The sequence below is a fragment of the Globicephala melas genome, chromosome 8, assembly GCF_963455315.2.
Source record: "Globicephala melas chromosome 8, mGloMel1.2, whole genome shotgun sequence".
NCBI classification, from domain to species: domain Eukaryota; kingdom Metazoa; phylum Chordata; class Mammalia; order Artiodactyla; family Delphinidae; genus Globicephala; species Globicephala melas.
Window position 1 is genome coordinate 38,020,830 of NC_083321.1, and position 14,497 is coordinate 38,035,326.

At 55.5% G+C, this 14,497-nt stretch overlaps 1 protein-coding gene across 1 annotated transcript; it reads right to left on the reverse strand.

Moving 5' to 3' along the window:
• Positions 1-2,003: 2,003 nt before the first annotated feature.
• On the reverse strand, positions 2,004-3,707 carry MYOD1 (myogenic differentiation 1). The gene is made up of 3 exons (XM_030831102.2): positions 3,078-3,707; positions 2,515-2,593; positions 2,004-2,254 (listed from the first exon to the last, which is right to left on the reverse strand). Exons 1-3 carry the CDS (start codon positions 3,705-3,707, stop codon positions 2,004-2,006), a joined length of 960 nt encoding a protein of 319 aa, XP_030686962.1.
• Between the last annotated feature and the right edge of the window lie 10,790 nt (positions 3,708-14,497).

The following is a 14,497-nucleotide window of genomic DNA, read 5'->3' on the forward strand; positions in this document are numbered from 1 at the left end:
GGCTCTCCCAGAGCAGAGAGCAGATCCTCTGCTCTGCCTTCTGCCATTATGTCTTGCTTGCATTCCCCAGGCCCTCTCCACACCCGCCCCTCCTTGGTAAGAAGAGCCCTTGAAAGTGGGCCTGTAGGGTTTTCAGGAAAAAAACGATCTGTAGGAGTGGGATGTAAGGGGAATTGAGGTCCTAGTGACAAGTGTATGTGAATTAGGGGGTGGAGCTGGGCAGAACTTTTGCCAGGACGTCCATCCAGGGGTACCCTCTCAGAGGTACCTCTGTGTGTGTGTGTTGAGGGGGATCTATGGGCATTGTGGATGTGTTGTCTTCTTTTGTTTTGTGTGTGTGTGTGTTGGGGGGGGATCTATGGGCATTGTGGATGTGTTGTCTTCTTTTGTTTTGTGTGTGTGTGTGTTGGGGGGGGATCTATGGGCATTGTGGATGTGTTGTCTTCTTTTGTTTCTCAAGACACAGTTCAAATGGCGCCTCTTCCAGGAAGTCTTCCCCAGCCCCCTGGCTAAATCAATGGCCCCTCCTCTCCCCTCAGAGTGTTTATCGCTTGATAAGAGCACTGATGCCATCTGTGATGATGCAGGTTTGCACGTGCCCCTCTCCTTGCAGGCTCTGGGCTCCTGTCTTCTTATGAGATCTGGCAATGCCCGGATACTCTAAGTGCTGGCTTTCTTAGAGTGGTCGCGTCTGTGCCTGTCTGGCCTTCTGTGCATCCCCTTGTGATTACACCTATCACTGAGAGCCTGGAAGTACCCTACAGCTTACAGTGCTGCTTCACACTCATTCAGCTTTTCCTCATAATGTTGTGAGCACCTTATCACATCCTCTACCCATGAGGCTTCCGAGTCACATCTGGGGGACATGACTTTCCAGTGATCCTTCTGGACACCATACCTGGCTTCACTCTGTGTGCGTGGAGGGGCATGATGCTCAACCGTGTACGCACTTCAGAATCACCTGGGGAACTTTTGAAAAATACTAATTCCTGGCCGGGGATATCTGCGGCAGATACTTTACATCAGAATCTCTGGGTGGTGGGACAGGCATGGATCTTTTATTAACTACTCAGATCGTTCTAACATCCATCCTGACAACGAGATGACCTGTGTGTGGTGATGTACGTCACGGTCAGAAGAACCTCCTCACATAACGGAAACATACGCACCCCTCCCTCCCCCAACTTCCTCCTTGCAATCCGTCTGCGGCCTACAGGGGTCGCTGCGGTACAGGTGGCCCAGTTTGCGGATTTCGCCCCCCTTCAAAATCCTGCCCCCTTCAAAATCCTGCCCCCAACCCTAGCGAAAGCTGGAGGCACCGCGGTATAAATTAGCGTCTTTATTTCGAACACCTGAGCGAGCGCCCGCGGCTCGCCCGCCTGCCGTATAAACATACAAAGTCCCTGTCGCACCGCACACCATGCCTCAGAGATAAATACAGCCCTGGGGGCTCCTGCTCTGGCAAAGCAACTCTTATTTACAGGAATAGATTACAAAAGTATTACAAAAAGTGGTCCTGAACCGGGGGAGGGGGTGGGAGCGGTTACCTTTACAGCTGTTACACTTGGCAAGGGAGCGGCGGGAAAGAGCCGACGTCCCGAGGGCTCCCGAAAAGAGAGGCTACGCTCCTTTAAGCATCCGGGTGTCCGGGGGCGGGGCTTAGGTCTGCGTGGGTCCCACCCCCCATGGGGGAGGGGGCGAGGAAGAGGAAGGACCCGGGCCCTCATAGGTCAGCTCTGGCCCACTGAGTAACATCAAACGGCCATCGCAGCGGGTCTCAGGGAAGGGTGCTGCGTGGCAAAAAAAGGACCATGTCCTTGCCCTGGGGTGCGGAAACACACATCAGTTCCCCCGCCTCTCATACCTCCGGAGGGGTCGCTTCTAAAGCGCTGTCGGGAGGGGAGTTGGCATTTAAGCTCAATCCTTTGGGCGCGAGGGACCCTAAGGGCACCATCCCTCGGGCCAGAGGGCAGCGGCACCCCCCGAAGTGGCCGCCCAACCCCTCAGAGCACCTGGTAGATCGGGTTGGGGTTCGCGCCCGCTGGGCACTGAGGGGCGGTGTCGGGGGAAGGGGTGGGGCTGCCGCGCTCGACCTCGCTCCCGGCGGCCGCCTCTTGCGGGCCTGGAGACGACGCCGGCGGCGCGTCGGCCAGCAGAAGAGCGGGCGCGGCGGGGCTCTCGGTGGAGATGCGCTCCACGATGCTGGACAGGCAGTCGAGGCTCGACACCGCAGCACTCTTCCCGGGCCGGGGTTCTGCGCGGGGAGGGGTAGATTAGTATGCAGAGGTGGAGCCGCAGACAAGTCTCCCACCTCTGGGCTCAGTGCTTTGGGGCAGACAGGAAACTGAGGACGGGCCAGATTCGGGAGGATCCCGCGAAATTTCAGGGTGAAAAAGGAGGGAAGTACATGCTTAGTATTTCATTCCCTGTACCATCTCCCAGCGAGGAGGTCCTAGGTAAAGAGAAGCCGGGGCAGCTCAAAAGGGAATGTGGGAAGGAGGCGCGAATACGCACCGTTGGGCGCCTCGCTGTAGTAGGTGCCTTCGTAGCAGTTCCGCCGCCGGGCACCGCTCGGGGGGCCGCTGTAGTCCATCTGCAAACGGCAAGGGCTACCGAGTCAGGCCCGGGAACCGCGCGGGGCTGGAGCATCACTCCCTGCAGCCGTCCCCTCTCCAACTCCCTAAGTCTCAGCCACGAGAGTTCTGGGCCCGGATCTGGCCGGGTTGGGGAGTAAGGGTGGGCAGGAGCTGTCTGCAGCATGCCGGACCAAATACAGGGCAGACAGTCACCTAGGAGCACACATCTGCATGGGATAAGCGGAGAAAACGACACGATCTTCGTGTCGGCCCAGCAGTGTTCTAATAGCGCCCCCAATCAGGTGGATCGCATCCGTCCCGTGCCCCCCCACAAAGCACTACGCCACCCCAGTGACAGCTGCCTGGGGCACCGGGGGTCCACTCCCGGGAAGGTTCCCCGCCCAACCCTCACACCAGAGGGTCCTCTACCCGCCCTCGGAAACACATTCCTGATATACCAAGAGCTGCGCTCACTTCTCTCGCCCAGCGTCCTGGCCTTACCATGCCGTCGGAGCAATTGGAGCGCGGGCTGGACGCGTCCGAGTCGCCGCTGTAGTGCTCGCCGCCGCGGCCTGGGGGCAAAGGGCCAGGCGCGTAAAAGGCAGCGGCAGCACCAGGGGGCGCGGCGTCCTGGTCGCGAAGCAGCGCCTGCAGACCTTCGATGTAGCGGATGGCGTTGCGCAGGATCTCCACCTTGGGCAGCCGCTGGTTTGGGTTGCTAGACGTGCAGCGCTTGAGCGTCTCGAAGGCCTCGTTGACTTTGCTCAGGCGGCGCCGCTCGCGCATGGTAGCGGCCTTGCGGCGGTCCGCGTTAGTGGTCTTGCGTTTGCACGCCTTGCAGGCCCACAGTAGACAGCGGCCCGCCTGGTGGTGCCCGCTGGGCGCGCGCACATGCTCATCCTCGCGCGCGCCCGGCACCGGGTGCGCGGCCGCAGGGAAGTGCGAGTGTTCCTCGGGCTTCAGGAGCGCGCCCACGTGCACGAGGCGCGGATCCAGGTCCTCGAAGAATCGCAGGTCCGGGGAGTCGAAACACGGGTCATCATAGAAGTCGTCCGCTGTTGCAAAGTTGCACAGAGAGCCGTCGGGGCCCGTCAAGTCTACGTCGCGGATCGGCGGCGAAAGCAGCTCCATATCCCGGCGGGGGGCGGCGCAGTCCTGGCTTTGCCCAATCCCGGCGGCAGGGGTTGCCAGAAACTTTCTGCGGCTCCGGAACACCGGCAGTGCGATAGCAAAGTACTGAGGGTCTGAATGTACACCCAGCTGCCCCCCACCCTGCCCTATCCTGTCCCGCCTGACCGACGGACGGCGAGGAGAGCGGCGGCAGCGCCCTGGGACTTTCCGACCCCTAACTTCAAGCCAGGCTCCCGGGGCTATTTATCCCGTAGTAGCCTAAGGGCCCCTGAGCCGCAGCCGGCGGCTAGGGGCGGGGGCGCCCGAGGCCAATAGGAATAGAGCGGGGAGGAGCTTGGGATCCCCTGGGTGGCAGTAGGGGCCAGAGACTGGCCAGCCCCCTACCCCTTGACGCTTCCGCGCGCGCACTCCGGCCCCTCCCCAGGCAGAGAGACAGGCAGAGGCTGGCAGCCCAACGCGGCAGCACTTGACTCCCGGGCACACTCTCCAAATGTCTCCAACACCGGCCTCCTCGTGTGTCCGCGGGAAACACTGGCCGCGCGCTCACCTTTGAGCTGACTTTGGGGTCCCCTCAGTCCGCTGATTTGTGGGGGACCAAGGAGCAGGATAGGGGTAGAAATCAGATCGGGAGAGATTTGCAAAGAGACACATGGCAGTAAGGCAGAGACACACTCAAAGCTGAGATAGTGAGATGGTAAGCGGTAAACCCAAGAGGCTGAGACATTCAGAGAGCAGAACGCTAGAGTCAGAGGCAGAGAAGCGAGGAACAAGACTGAGAGTCCAAGTGGGGAAACCTGAGACTGAACGTGGCGGTCGTGTCACTTGGCCAGTTCCTGCCCCCGGAGTCAGTCAGAGAGTCGCGGGCCCAGCCCATCTCTGGTAGCTTGGAAACCCAGCTGCATCTCTATAGGAGTCGATGATTGCTGCTAAAGCTTCGTGCCAATCTCTCCAAACTCAGGTCCTGTCCCAGCCCGGAGGGAGGGAAGCCAACTCTTGCGCAATTCAACCTGCGCGCTTCCTCAGCGGGGTGTCCAGTGCGGGTCTAGGCCGAGATGTCTCTTCAGCTGGGAAGAAAAGTCCGTCTGCTTGGGGCTTGCCTCCACCTTGCGCACCGTGCTGCGCCGGGGAAGTCCACTGCGCAAAGGCCTCCAACGCCTAGAAGGCCTGAGAACCCCACGTCAGGGTGGAGTCTTTGAGAGTGGAGTTTGCAGACCGATGACTTTAACCCCACAGTTTCCCGTGTGTTTTTGTGGAAGTCACATCTCCTTCTGAACCTCAGTTTCCCCACTTTGTAAATTTGAGGATGTTCATAGCGATCTCTTAGAGAAGAGGTCCCCCAACATTTTTGGCACCAGGGACCGGTTTCGTGGAAGACAATTTTTCCAAGGAGTGGCGGGGTGGGCGGGGTCAGGCGGTAATTCGAGCGACGGGGAGTGATGGGGAGCGGCAGATGAAGCTTGGCTCGCTAGCCCGCAGCTCACCTCCTGCTGTGCGGCCGAGGCCCTAGCAGGCCACCAACCGGTGCCGTCCGCGGCCCGGGGTTGGGGGGTGGGTTAGGGACCCCTGTGAGCGATTGCGGTGGTGGTGAGAATCTAAACAGACCAAAGATGCAGAAGCCCTCAGTCCGAGGTGCACGGTTATTCCAACAAGAGGGCTGTTAGCTGGGGCAATAAGCCCTGACAGGAGCCCATGTAGTCTTAAGGCTGGGCTCCTGTGAAGGCCACAGCTGCATTTCTCCCCAGCAGACCCACTGGAGAGACTGGGAATTGGAGGAGGCAGCCACCCATGGGACTCTGGCTCCCCCACAAGCCCTGGGGTGGGCCCCCTCCCCACTCCCATAGGGTGGCTCAGCTTCTTCCTGAAACTGCAGTCCACACCTTCCTCTCAGCATTCAGGCTAGAGATTTCCCTTGGACCAGACACCCTACTGGGGCCTCTCCTCCTGGAACCCACAGGTATAAGCAAGAATGATCTTTGTCCTTTTCCCACTGCCTTCTGAAAGCTGTCCTCACTGGCCCTCTGGGCCTGTGGAGTCACTCCTTCCCTTCTCTTTTGGAGCCCTGTCATCTTCACTTCTCTGCCGCTTGTGGTAGTGCTGAAGGTCTCCCTTTAGGAAGTGCTCACCCCTCCATAACACCATCCTCATTTATTCATCAACACACATCATGGAGTGTCCACTATGTGCTAGATACGGGTCTAGGTGTTGGGGATACAGCAGTGAACACCACCAAGACCCTGCTCTCATGGTGCTTACTTTGTAGGGGAGGGTGACAGATAATAAACAAATAAGCAAGGAAGTATATGATGTCAGGAGCTTATAAGTTCTATGAAGAAAACGAAAGCAAGGCAAGGAAGCAAAGTGATGAAGATTATTCCATTATGTGGAGTGGTCAGGGAAGACCTCTCTAGCCTGATTCCATTTGAGCAGAGACCAGAATGAAGGGAGGGCAGAAGCAGATATCTGGAGTCAGATAGAGGAAAGAGCACATGCAAAGGCCCTGGGGCAGGACTGTTTGTCAGCTTTAAAGTGCAGCAAGGAGGCTGGTATGTCTGGAGCAGAATGATTAACTGGGAGAGTGGTAAGAGATGAGGTCAGAAAGGGAGCAAAGGATTTGTATTCTGAGACGGAAAGCCATCAGGGGGCTTGAACAGAAGAGAAGAATGTCACCATCTGACTTACATTTTAACAGGCGCATGCTGGTTATGGAGAGCAAGGATACAGCAGGGAGACCAAATTAGGAGGCTATTGAAATAATCCAAGTGAGTGGTGATGGTGGCTTAGATCTGGGTGGCAGCAGTGGACATGGTGAAAAGTAGTTGGATTCCAGATATGTTTTGAAAATGGAACCCACAAGATTTATTTGTGATTGGATGTAGGCAAGAGACAAAAGAGGAATTAAGGATGACTCCTGGAAGAATGGAGTTGGGGAAGAGCGAGTTTGTGGATGGCAGACCCAGAGTCCAGGTTGGCGCAAAATTTGAAATGCATTTTCAACATCCAGGTGGAGAGGTCAAGTAGGCAGGGGATTTATGAGGCTGGAGTTCCAAAGGGGAGGTCTGGGCACGTGGAAGTCCTGACCACTCAACCTCTTAAGATATCTCTCGAGTCTCTCCATCCCCACTGTCACCATCCTGGACTACACTGCCGCACTGCTGGCCTGGAAGCCCACCATAGCCTCCTAGTTCCTCTCCTCACTTTCACTCCTGTCCCAGTAGAATCCATTCACTACACAGCAGCATCCTTCTCTACAACTGCATCTGGAACCAAGATCCCCTTTGATCATTCCATGCTAGGCTGCTTTCCCTTCCTGTCTTCCGACACTCTGAGTACAATCCTGCCTCGGTGCCTTTTACTTGCTGCTTTTCTGCCGGGCTCTTCCCAAGATTGGCTGCTTTTCATATATCAGGTCTCAGCTCAAACTTGCCTCCTTGAGATGACTCTGACCATCCTCTCTATAGTAGCTGGGTCACATCACCCTGCTCATTTCCTTCTTAGCACAATCACTCTTTAATTATCTTCTTTATTAGTTTGTACATTGACTGACGTAGCCCCAAGAAGTCAGGGATGCTTTGTTCACCATGGCATTTCCAAAAACCATCACAGCGGCTGTCACATAGTAGGATCTTGATAAATGTCAAAGGAATGAATGGGTGGCCTCATGGCCTTTGAATCTCTCTGCATATATTTGAACTTCTTGAAAAGTGTCATTAATGAGGATGGTTGTATTTTTTCTAAACTGGATAGTCGCATACATGATTAGACATACATGCTGGGTCACATTTGCTCTTCCCAGGCAAGACTCAGGCCCATCTGCTGGGGCACGATCTTTTATGTTGATCAAATACACATGGCCTGCTGCAATATTGTCATAGCATACCATAGCATATATCACAGCATACTATAGAAAGATTTGGTGCTTATTATAACCTTGAGCCTTTTCCTTTGACTTCTACACTCACAATGAGGAATGTGAATCGTTGTTATATGACTGATTTAGTTTGACACAAATATTTCCTCCCCCTCGTTCAAGTCTCAGCAGAATGCCTGGCACATAGTAGGTACTCAATAAATATTTCTTGGATGAATGAATCAATCAAACTCTTTCATTGAAGAGTACCCTGAGATTTCCAAGTGAGCTCTTCAAGCCGCTTATCCATGCAAATCTGGATTCTTCTCAAACTCGAGCAAGCAAGGAAAACACAGAACTATATTGGATTCTGAGACTTAAATGGTTACAACTTTGCTTTGTGTGTTTTGCATTCATAAAAACCACCTCAGGGCTGTCATCAAGGTGCCTTTACAATAAGTAAATGTTATATGTTCGAACTTACCAAACACATTTAATATTTTATCACTTGTGGCTTAGAGGTCTAAACTGCTTTGACAGTTTTTAACTTGATTTGTAGCTCTATCTTCTTTGGTAATTAGGAAGCATGGTTTTAAAATGCATACACACTCTGGTCATACGAGGCCACTTTTATATTATCCTTCCAAGTGGGATTTTGTTTGCTGCAAGGCTTCTGCTGCTTGAAGAGTTTGGGAATCACTGGACTCGGGGACCTTTACAGACCTCGCCAGGGCCCCATGCTTGCCTGGGGTCACTCTCTTGGTTGTGCCACCACCTCTTTTGGGAAAGATTGGCCAACACCAGCATCCCATCCCTGTTGCCAAAAGATCAGAGAGAAGTGTGTCCACCCCTGGACCTGGGACCATTTAGTCCTCGTGCTGGCTTGGGGGCAGGGAGGGAAAAGGACGTCAATTTTGGAAGCAGAAAGAATCCAAGCTCTTATATTGTAGAGTGGAGTCGAGAATGCCCCTCAGAGTCACAGGTGCTGGACTTGTCTTGGGAGAGGCCAATGGCAATGGACTGAAGGACTTACGGTGGGGCGTCCCCCAGCACCTCTCCTTCCATCTCAAAGCTGAGAAGAGGGGCGGGCTGGATGATCTGGGGCAGGGCACACCTCACCCCAGGCTTTGGTTCTCATCTTCACAATGAGGGGCTCCTTTGGCAGCAGGGAGGGAGGGAGGGCTCCCATCTCTCTCCACCCTTTCCAGTCCTCCTTCCTCGGTTCCCTTGGCGTGCCTGCCTGGGGCTATAAATGGAGAGCTGGCCTCTGGGCAGGAATGCAGGCCTGCCTGGGCCCCACAGAGTTGCGCCCTCAGGGAGCGGCTTGCCCCAGGGCTCCCGGCAGCCTTTATATATGTGTGTGTGTGTGTATATATATATATATATATATATATATATATATATAGCCTCTGGAAACCCAATCCGGCCTGCACCTGCCCCAGTCTTCAAGCACCCTGCCCTTGCCCAGGCAGGACCTGTGGTCTCTTCCCTCACGGTTGGCACAGGCTACATATCTAGCTGGGGGATGGGCCAGAGGGTGAAAATAGGAGTGCGACAGGTGGGGCAGGGCCAACCCCGGGTCCCCTCTCTGTCTCCAGACTTTCCCTTCCTGCCCCTGGATCCACCTCGAACACCTGCTTCTGTCTCTACCAACCTGGATATGGGTCCTGCCCTGGGGCCAGTCTGGGTTGGTCAGGAGGATAATTGACGCGGTCCTAGATTCAGGGTCAGGGTCCCAGAGTTTCTCCACAGTGGCCATACTTCCCACTTTGGGGTACTCCCCAGCCTCCCACATACAAGCAGGGCTTGGGAGTCTAGTGGATGAACTGGGAGCTGGAGAAAAGGGGTCTACGTGGAGGAGGAAGGGGACAGGGAGACAACAAATGGCACACGTACCCCCACACCTGTGGGCTGCATGGGGTGGTGTGTGCACTGTGGGGACGCGTGCCCAGTCCTATGATTCGTTCACTCATTCAGCAAATATTTATGCAGCTCACGTTCTGCGCCAGGTGCCGGAAATATAGCAGAAAACAAAACAGTCAACGTTCCCTGCCCTTGTGGAGTGGACGTTCTAACAGGTAAGACTGACAGTAAACAATAAACATACTAACAGGTAAATTATGGAGTATGTTAGGAGGCAGAGTGACATTAAAGGCAGAGCGGGGTGAGTGGAATTGGGGCACCAGGGCAGAATTAAATAGAGTGGGCAGGTTGACACAGTGACATTTGAGCAAAGAGGTGAAAGAGGCCTGGGAGCCAGCCACGTGCCCATCTGGGGAAGAACGCTCCCCGTAGAGAAAACAGATCATCACTGAGCACCTTGCCTGGGACAACTGCCGCCACCAGGACCAGAGGAGTCGAAGGGGGATGAGACGGGCATGGCTCCTGCTGTCCTAGGAGCCCTTGACTGAATGTCCACCGCTGCGTGGGCGAGCTGAGGGCACGGGGTGGCGTGAGACAGGGCTGGAGGATGGCTTGGATGGGCGACCTGTGAGCACAGGGTGAGGTAAGGATGCAATGCTTCGTGCACACAGAAACGTGTGTACAGTGCACTGTGTGCCCAGGGGGCGGGCAGGGAGCATCGGAGGTGCCGGGGGGAGCTCGGCATCACAGGAAGGGAAACCCTCACAGGCTGCATAGCCTTTCCCCCTGCCCGGCCCCTCACTCAGGTGCCATGTGCAGCTCACTGCACGCACATCTCGGCCTCCAGGCAAACCTCCCACCTCCAGGTTCCTCTCCAGGTCCTGAGAAGCCAGGGGAGGGAAATTAGCAGGAGCCCAAACTGTTTGGCGGAGGGCCACTTTAAGGACCAGTGATGCCTGGCTTCTGGAAAGACCTGAGGACTTCATTCATCCAGTCTCTCCCCTTCAAGCTTATCCTTTATGTAATTAAAGCCTTTCTCTGCCTCAGAGGTCTCTGTGGACCCAGATTCCAAGAGTCTGAAGAACAAACTCGCTCTGGTTTACTAAACTGCACGCAGTGCCGAGAGCTTAATGACTAGAAGCGCTAAGGAAGGCAGGGTTCGGAAGGTGCCAATTATTCTTCCAGCCCAAGGGCATTAGGCTGCTGGGGGGAGGAGAACTTCATGAGAGAAGAGCTCACCACCTCCACTGAACAAACTCTAAAAAAATATTTAAAAAAAAACACGCAAGTTTAACTTGCAGCATGAGGGATTTAAGTCAGACACAAGAAATAATATTACCAAAGTGTGGCATCTCCTCCAAGAGCACGTTGTCCTTGAGCTAAGATGGCATGGAGGCAGCAGGAGGAGGAGAGGGTCTCTCCAAGTCGCCCTCCGCCCTATGCACGTAAGGATTTGTGAAACTCCAGATGTCCTCTGTCCCCTCTGCCTATGACAGCCCGCAGGTGCTTGTACCGATGGTCCAGTGTGCGGGGCCGAAAAGGCACATCTCCTTGGAAGGAGCGTTTGCCCTCACTCCCATCCCTCCATGCTCCTGTGGGCACGCCTCACACTGCTCACCTCACACACCGAGGACGTCTGTCACACTGCGTGTCCTTCACACCCCATGGACCTCTCACGCTCCGTGGACACCTCACATATCCGCATACCTCATACACAGGACCTATCTTGCACACTGTGCACGCTTCTCACAACACGTCCTCCTCACACCCGTTACACATCATATACGATGTACCTGGACCTCGTATATGGGTACTTCACACTGCTCCGTGTACACCTCGCACACGTGTATACCTTACATGCCGTGCACACCAACCTTACAGGACACTCCTGTGTGCCACACTGCTCATATTCTGGGTCAGGTACATCTATACCTTCATCCCAGCATGAACACCCGCCTCCACGTATGTGCCTGGACGTCCCCTGCTCCACCCAGAAAAAAGATACTAAGGGGGCATATTGGCTATGGCATCCATCTTTTTCTTGCAGCTTCTAGTTTGAAAGCTGAATCTTCCTGCCTAGAGGTCAGGCCTCCCTGTAAGGGCTGAAGGAGAAGCAGCTCTGGGCTGAGGGAGAGCTAGAGATAGGGGCCTGGTGATGGGTACGGCGCATGTGGCAGGATCCAGTGGGCAGCTGTGGGGCCTGGGGAGGGGCCTCAGCTCCCCACCCCTCTCCTGTTGCCTCCTTTCTGCCTAATCAGCCCACCTGCCAGCCTGGGGGGCTCCAAGGAACTGGGATTAAGACACACACAGCCGTTGGGCTCCAGGGACAGACACCAGCTGCTCCCCCGGCAGCTGCCCCATCCACACGCCTCTGAAGGGAGGTTGGATGCCTTGGGGAGGCCTGATTCTCTCCCCAAAACCTGCCCACCGCTGGCCAGTGGCACCCAGGACAGGGTTTGTCTGGCAGAAAGACAGAAGCAGAGAGCCTCATGACTGGTAGCCAGGCTGCTCAGTACATCTGTCATCTGCTTCTGTCCTACCTCCTGTTCTGCCTCTTCCATGAAGCCCTCCTAGATTGTTGCTTCCCCTTTGGTTTGGGAAAGTGATTTATGGCCCACGTGCCCCAACAGGCCTCCCGTCCCTCCATTCCTCCAATGTCCCATAGCACCCACTCTGGTTGCAGGCTCCGAGCCAGGCACTGCAGAAGGATCTAAGGCAGATTCAGACAGGGCCTCTGGCCTCTGCGAGCTCCATCTAGTGGGGAGAGGAAAACCCACGAATGAATCATCAAAACGCCCAGAGGGAACGGCAAACTCTCCTGTGGATACCTGTGAAGACTTCCGCAAGGAGGACGCGTTGGGATCCTTCTTCTTGGGGTGTTGGAGGATGAGCAGAAGTGCCCAGTGGGAGAACTGGAGGGAAAGGCATTCCAGGCTTAGAGAACAGCCTGAGCAAAGGCCCGGAAGTTGACGACAGGCCAGAGGATGTCCCTGTGCAGCTGATACTATCTGGGGTTCCTCTGGTCGTTTGGGATCTGTGGCCTCAGACCCCCTCAGAGGGGTAAACGGGCCCTGAGGTCTGAGGTAAAGCCCGCTAGTTTCCCAGGCAAGACATCGGGTTAAGTCAAGGGTAGAAGGTGGTATGAGAAGGGAGTGCGGGGGGAGGACAGCAACCTTGTACAGCAGAGAGAGGCTGGACTGGAGCCCAAAGACCAGGGTGTTCACTGCACTGGCTGCCCACTGCTGTGCGGCCCACCCCGAATCCTTCCACGCCCCTTCCTGGGGCTCGCTTTCTAGACACAAGGACAGAGGCGTTGTACTCCTGGCTCTATTTCCATTCAGGAAGGGGTCTTGCTGGGGGTCCCTGGCCTCTCCGCCTCCCTCTTGGTCCCCCCTTCTTGGCATGGAGGGCAGAGACCTGTCCTTTGACCTGTCCACCTGGTCCAGCACAGGGCCGGGGTGAGTGAAGCGGAAACCTGAGTGAGGCTGGGGCTCAGCATGGTTGCAGAAGTCTGTTGGAAAGGTTAACTGGAAAGGCAGTTAACTTGGAGGTCCCCACTCCAAGGAACGCTGGGGAACCATGCATGTCACAGTCTCTGGCTTCTCCTGAAGATGCGGCACAACCTGTCAGGCCTGGTCTGAACTTGGCCTTGGGGAATATGGTGCTGCTCTTGTCTGACACAGAGACTGGGTCACCAGTGCCCAGGGCTGTGTTCCCAGTGTCTCCACTGGACTTGGGGGTCAGCTTGACCAGGACTCAAATGCTGGCTCTGCCCTTCACTTCCCTTGGGTAAGTCACTTCCGCTCTCTGGGTCTCACCCACCCCAGCTGTAAAATGTGACCAGTCCTAGCGCCAATCACAAAGGATTGTAAGGGATCAATACGCCAAGGCATGTGGTGTCCTTGAGTGGGGCTTGTCTCATGGTGCTTGGTAGGGGCTTCGGAATTATTCCTGCCTGGTGTGCTCGCCTTTTGGATGGAAACTATGAGTAAGCAGTGGGTGGGATGAGGATAGGGCAGTGCGGGGCCTGGCCTGGTTATTCTGAGCTCTGAACCTTCTGGAGCTGGGGGCCACGGCGGGTGCAGGGATGCTGGAAGTGTGGGTAACCGTGTAACCCATGAAGCAGTGTCTGCGGCAGTGGGCGTCGCCGCCTCCCCTGCACACACGGGCAGCCTGCCAGTCGCCCCCAAACAAAGCCTCATCCAGGGGGAGCAGAGCAGACTGATGACAGATGCAGAGAGGCTGGTGCTGGCCGGGTGGGGGTGTGGGAGAGGCCCGAGGAGGCAGCTCTGAGGAAGGCATATCCCCAGAGGAGGCTGCGGCCCAGCGGAGCTTCCATCTCAGTGGCCAGTGTCCTGCTCCACCCCACCTCTAGCGGCCACACTCATCCCTGCCGTAGAGTGTAGAAATCTGAGGCCCAGGGTTCTAAGCACCTTGTCCAGGGCTCACACGTGCTTAGCTGTGGAGGCTGTGGAATGGGAACTCCGGTCTCTTAGAGCTGCATATCTGGCCAGCTCCTGGAAGCTCTTGGAACGGATTTGATGGCTCCTTGTGGCCCCTTTATATGCAGACTTCTCTGAATGGATAAGGATGAATTTGTCCCCGGTTCATGCGCTCGAAGCAGGGACACCTCCACGTGGTGGACGCAGGCACTCGGGGTCACCAGAGGCTGGTGCTGATTTGGTTTCTCTGTGGTCAAGAGGTGGCCACCTTTGCCCTGACATCTGACCTCTGACCCACCGGGCTCGGGAGTCTTGGGTCTCACTGTTCCTCCTTAGCTATTTGGGGATGGGGTCTCAGAGTGGCTTGTCCAGGAACTAGGGAGAGACGGGGGAGGTGAGGAGAACATGGAGAGAAAGAGACATCTGGTCTCGGGGTCTCGCTGGGCCCATCAAATATGCTCCCTGTCCATTCGGCGCCTCCCCTGCCTCTTCTCCCCTTTCCAGCCAAACCTTTTTTTTCAATTTTTTTGAAATTATGAATAATTTCAAACAGAGAAATAGACACAGTAACATAATGAGCCTTGTTACCAGCTCCAACAACCATTAACCTATGTCCAAACCTGACGTGTTCACACACT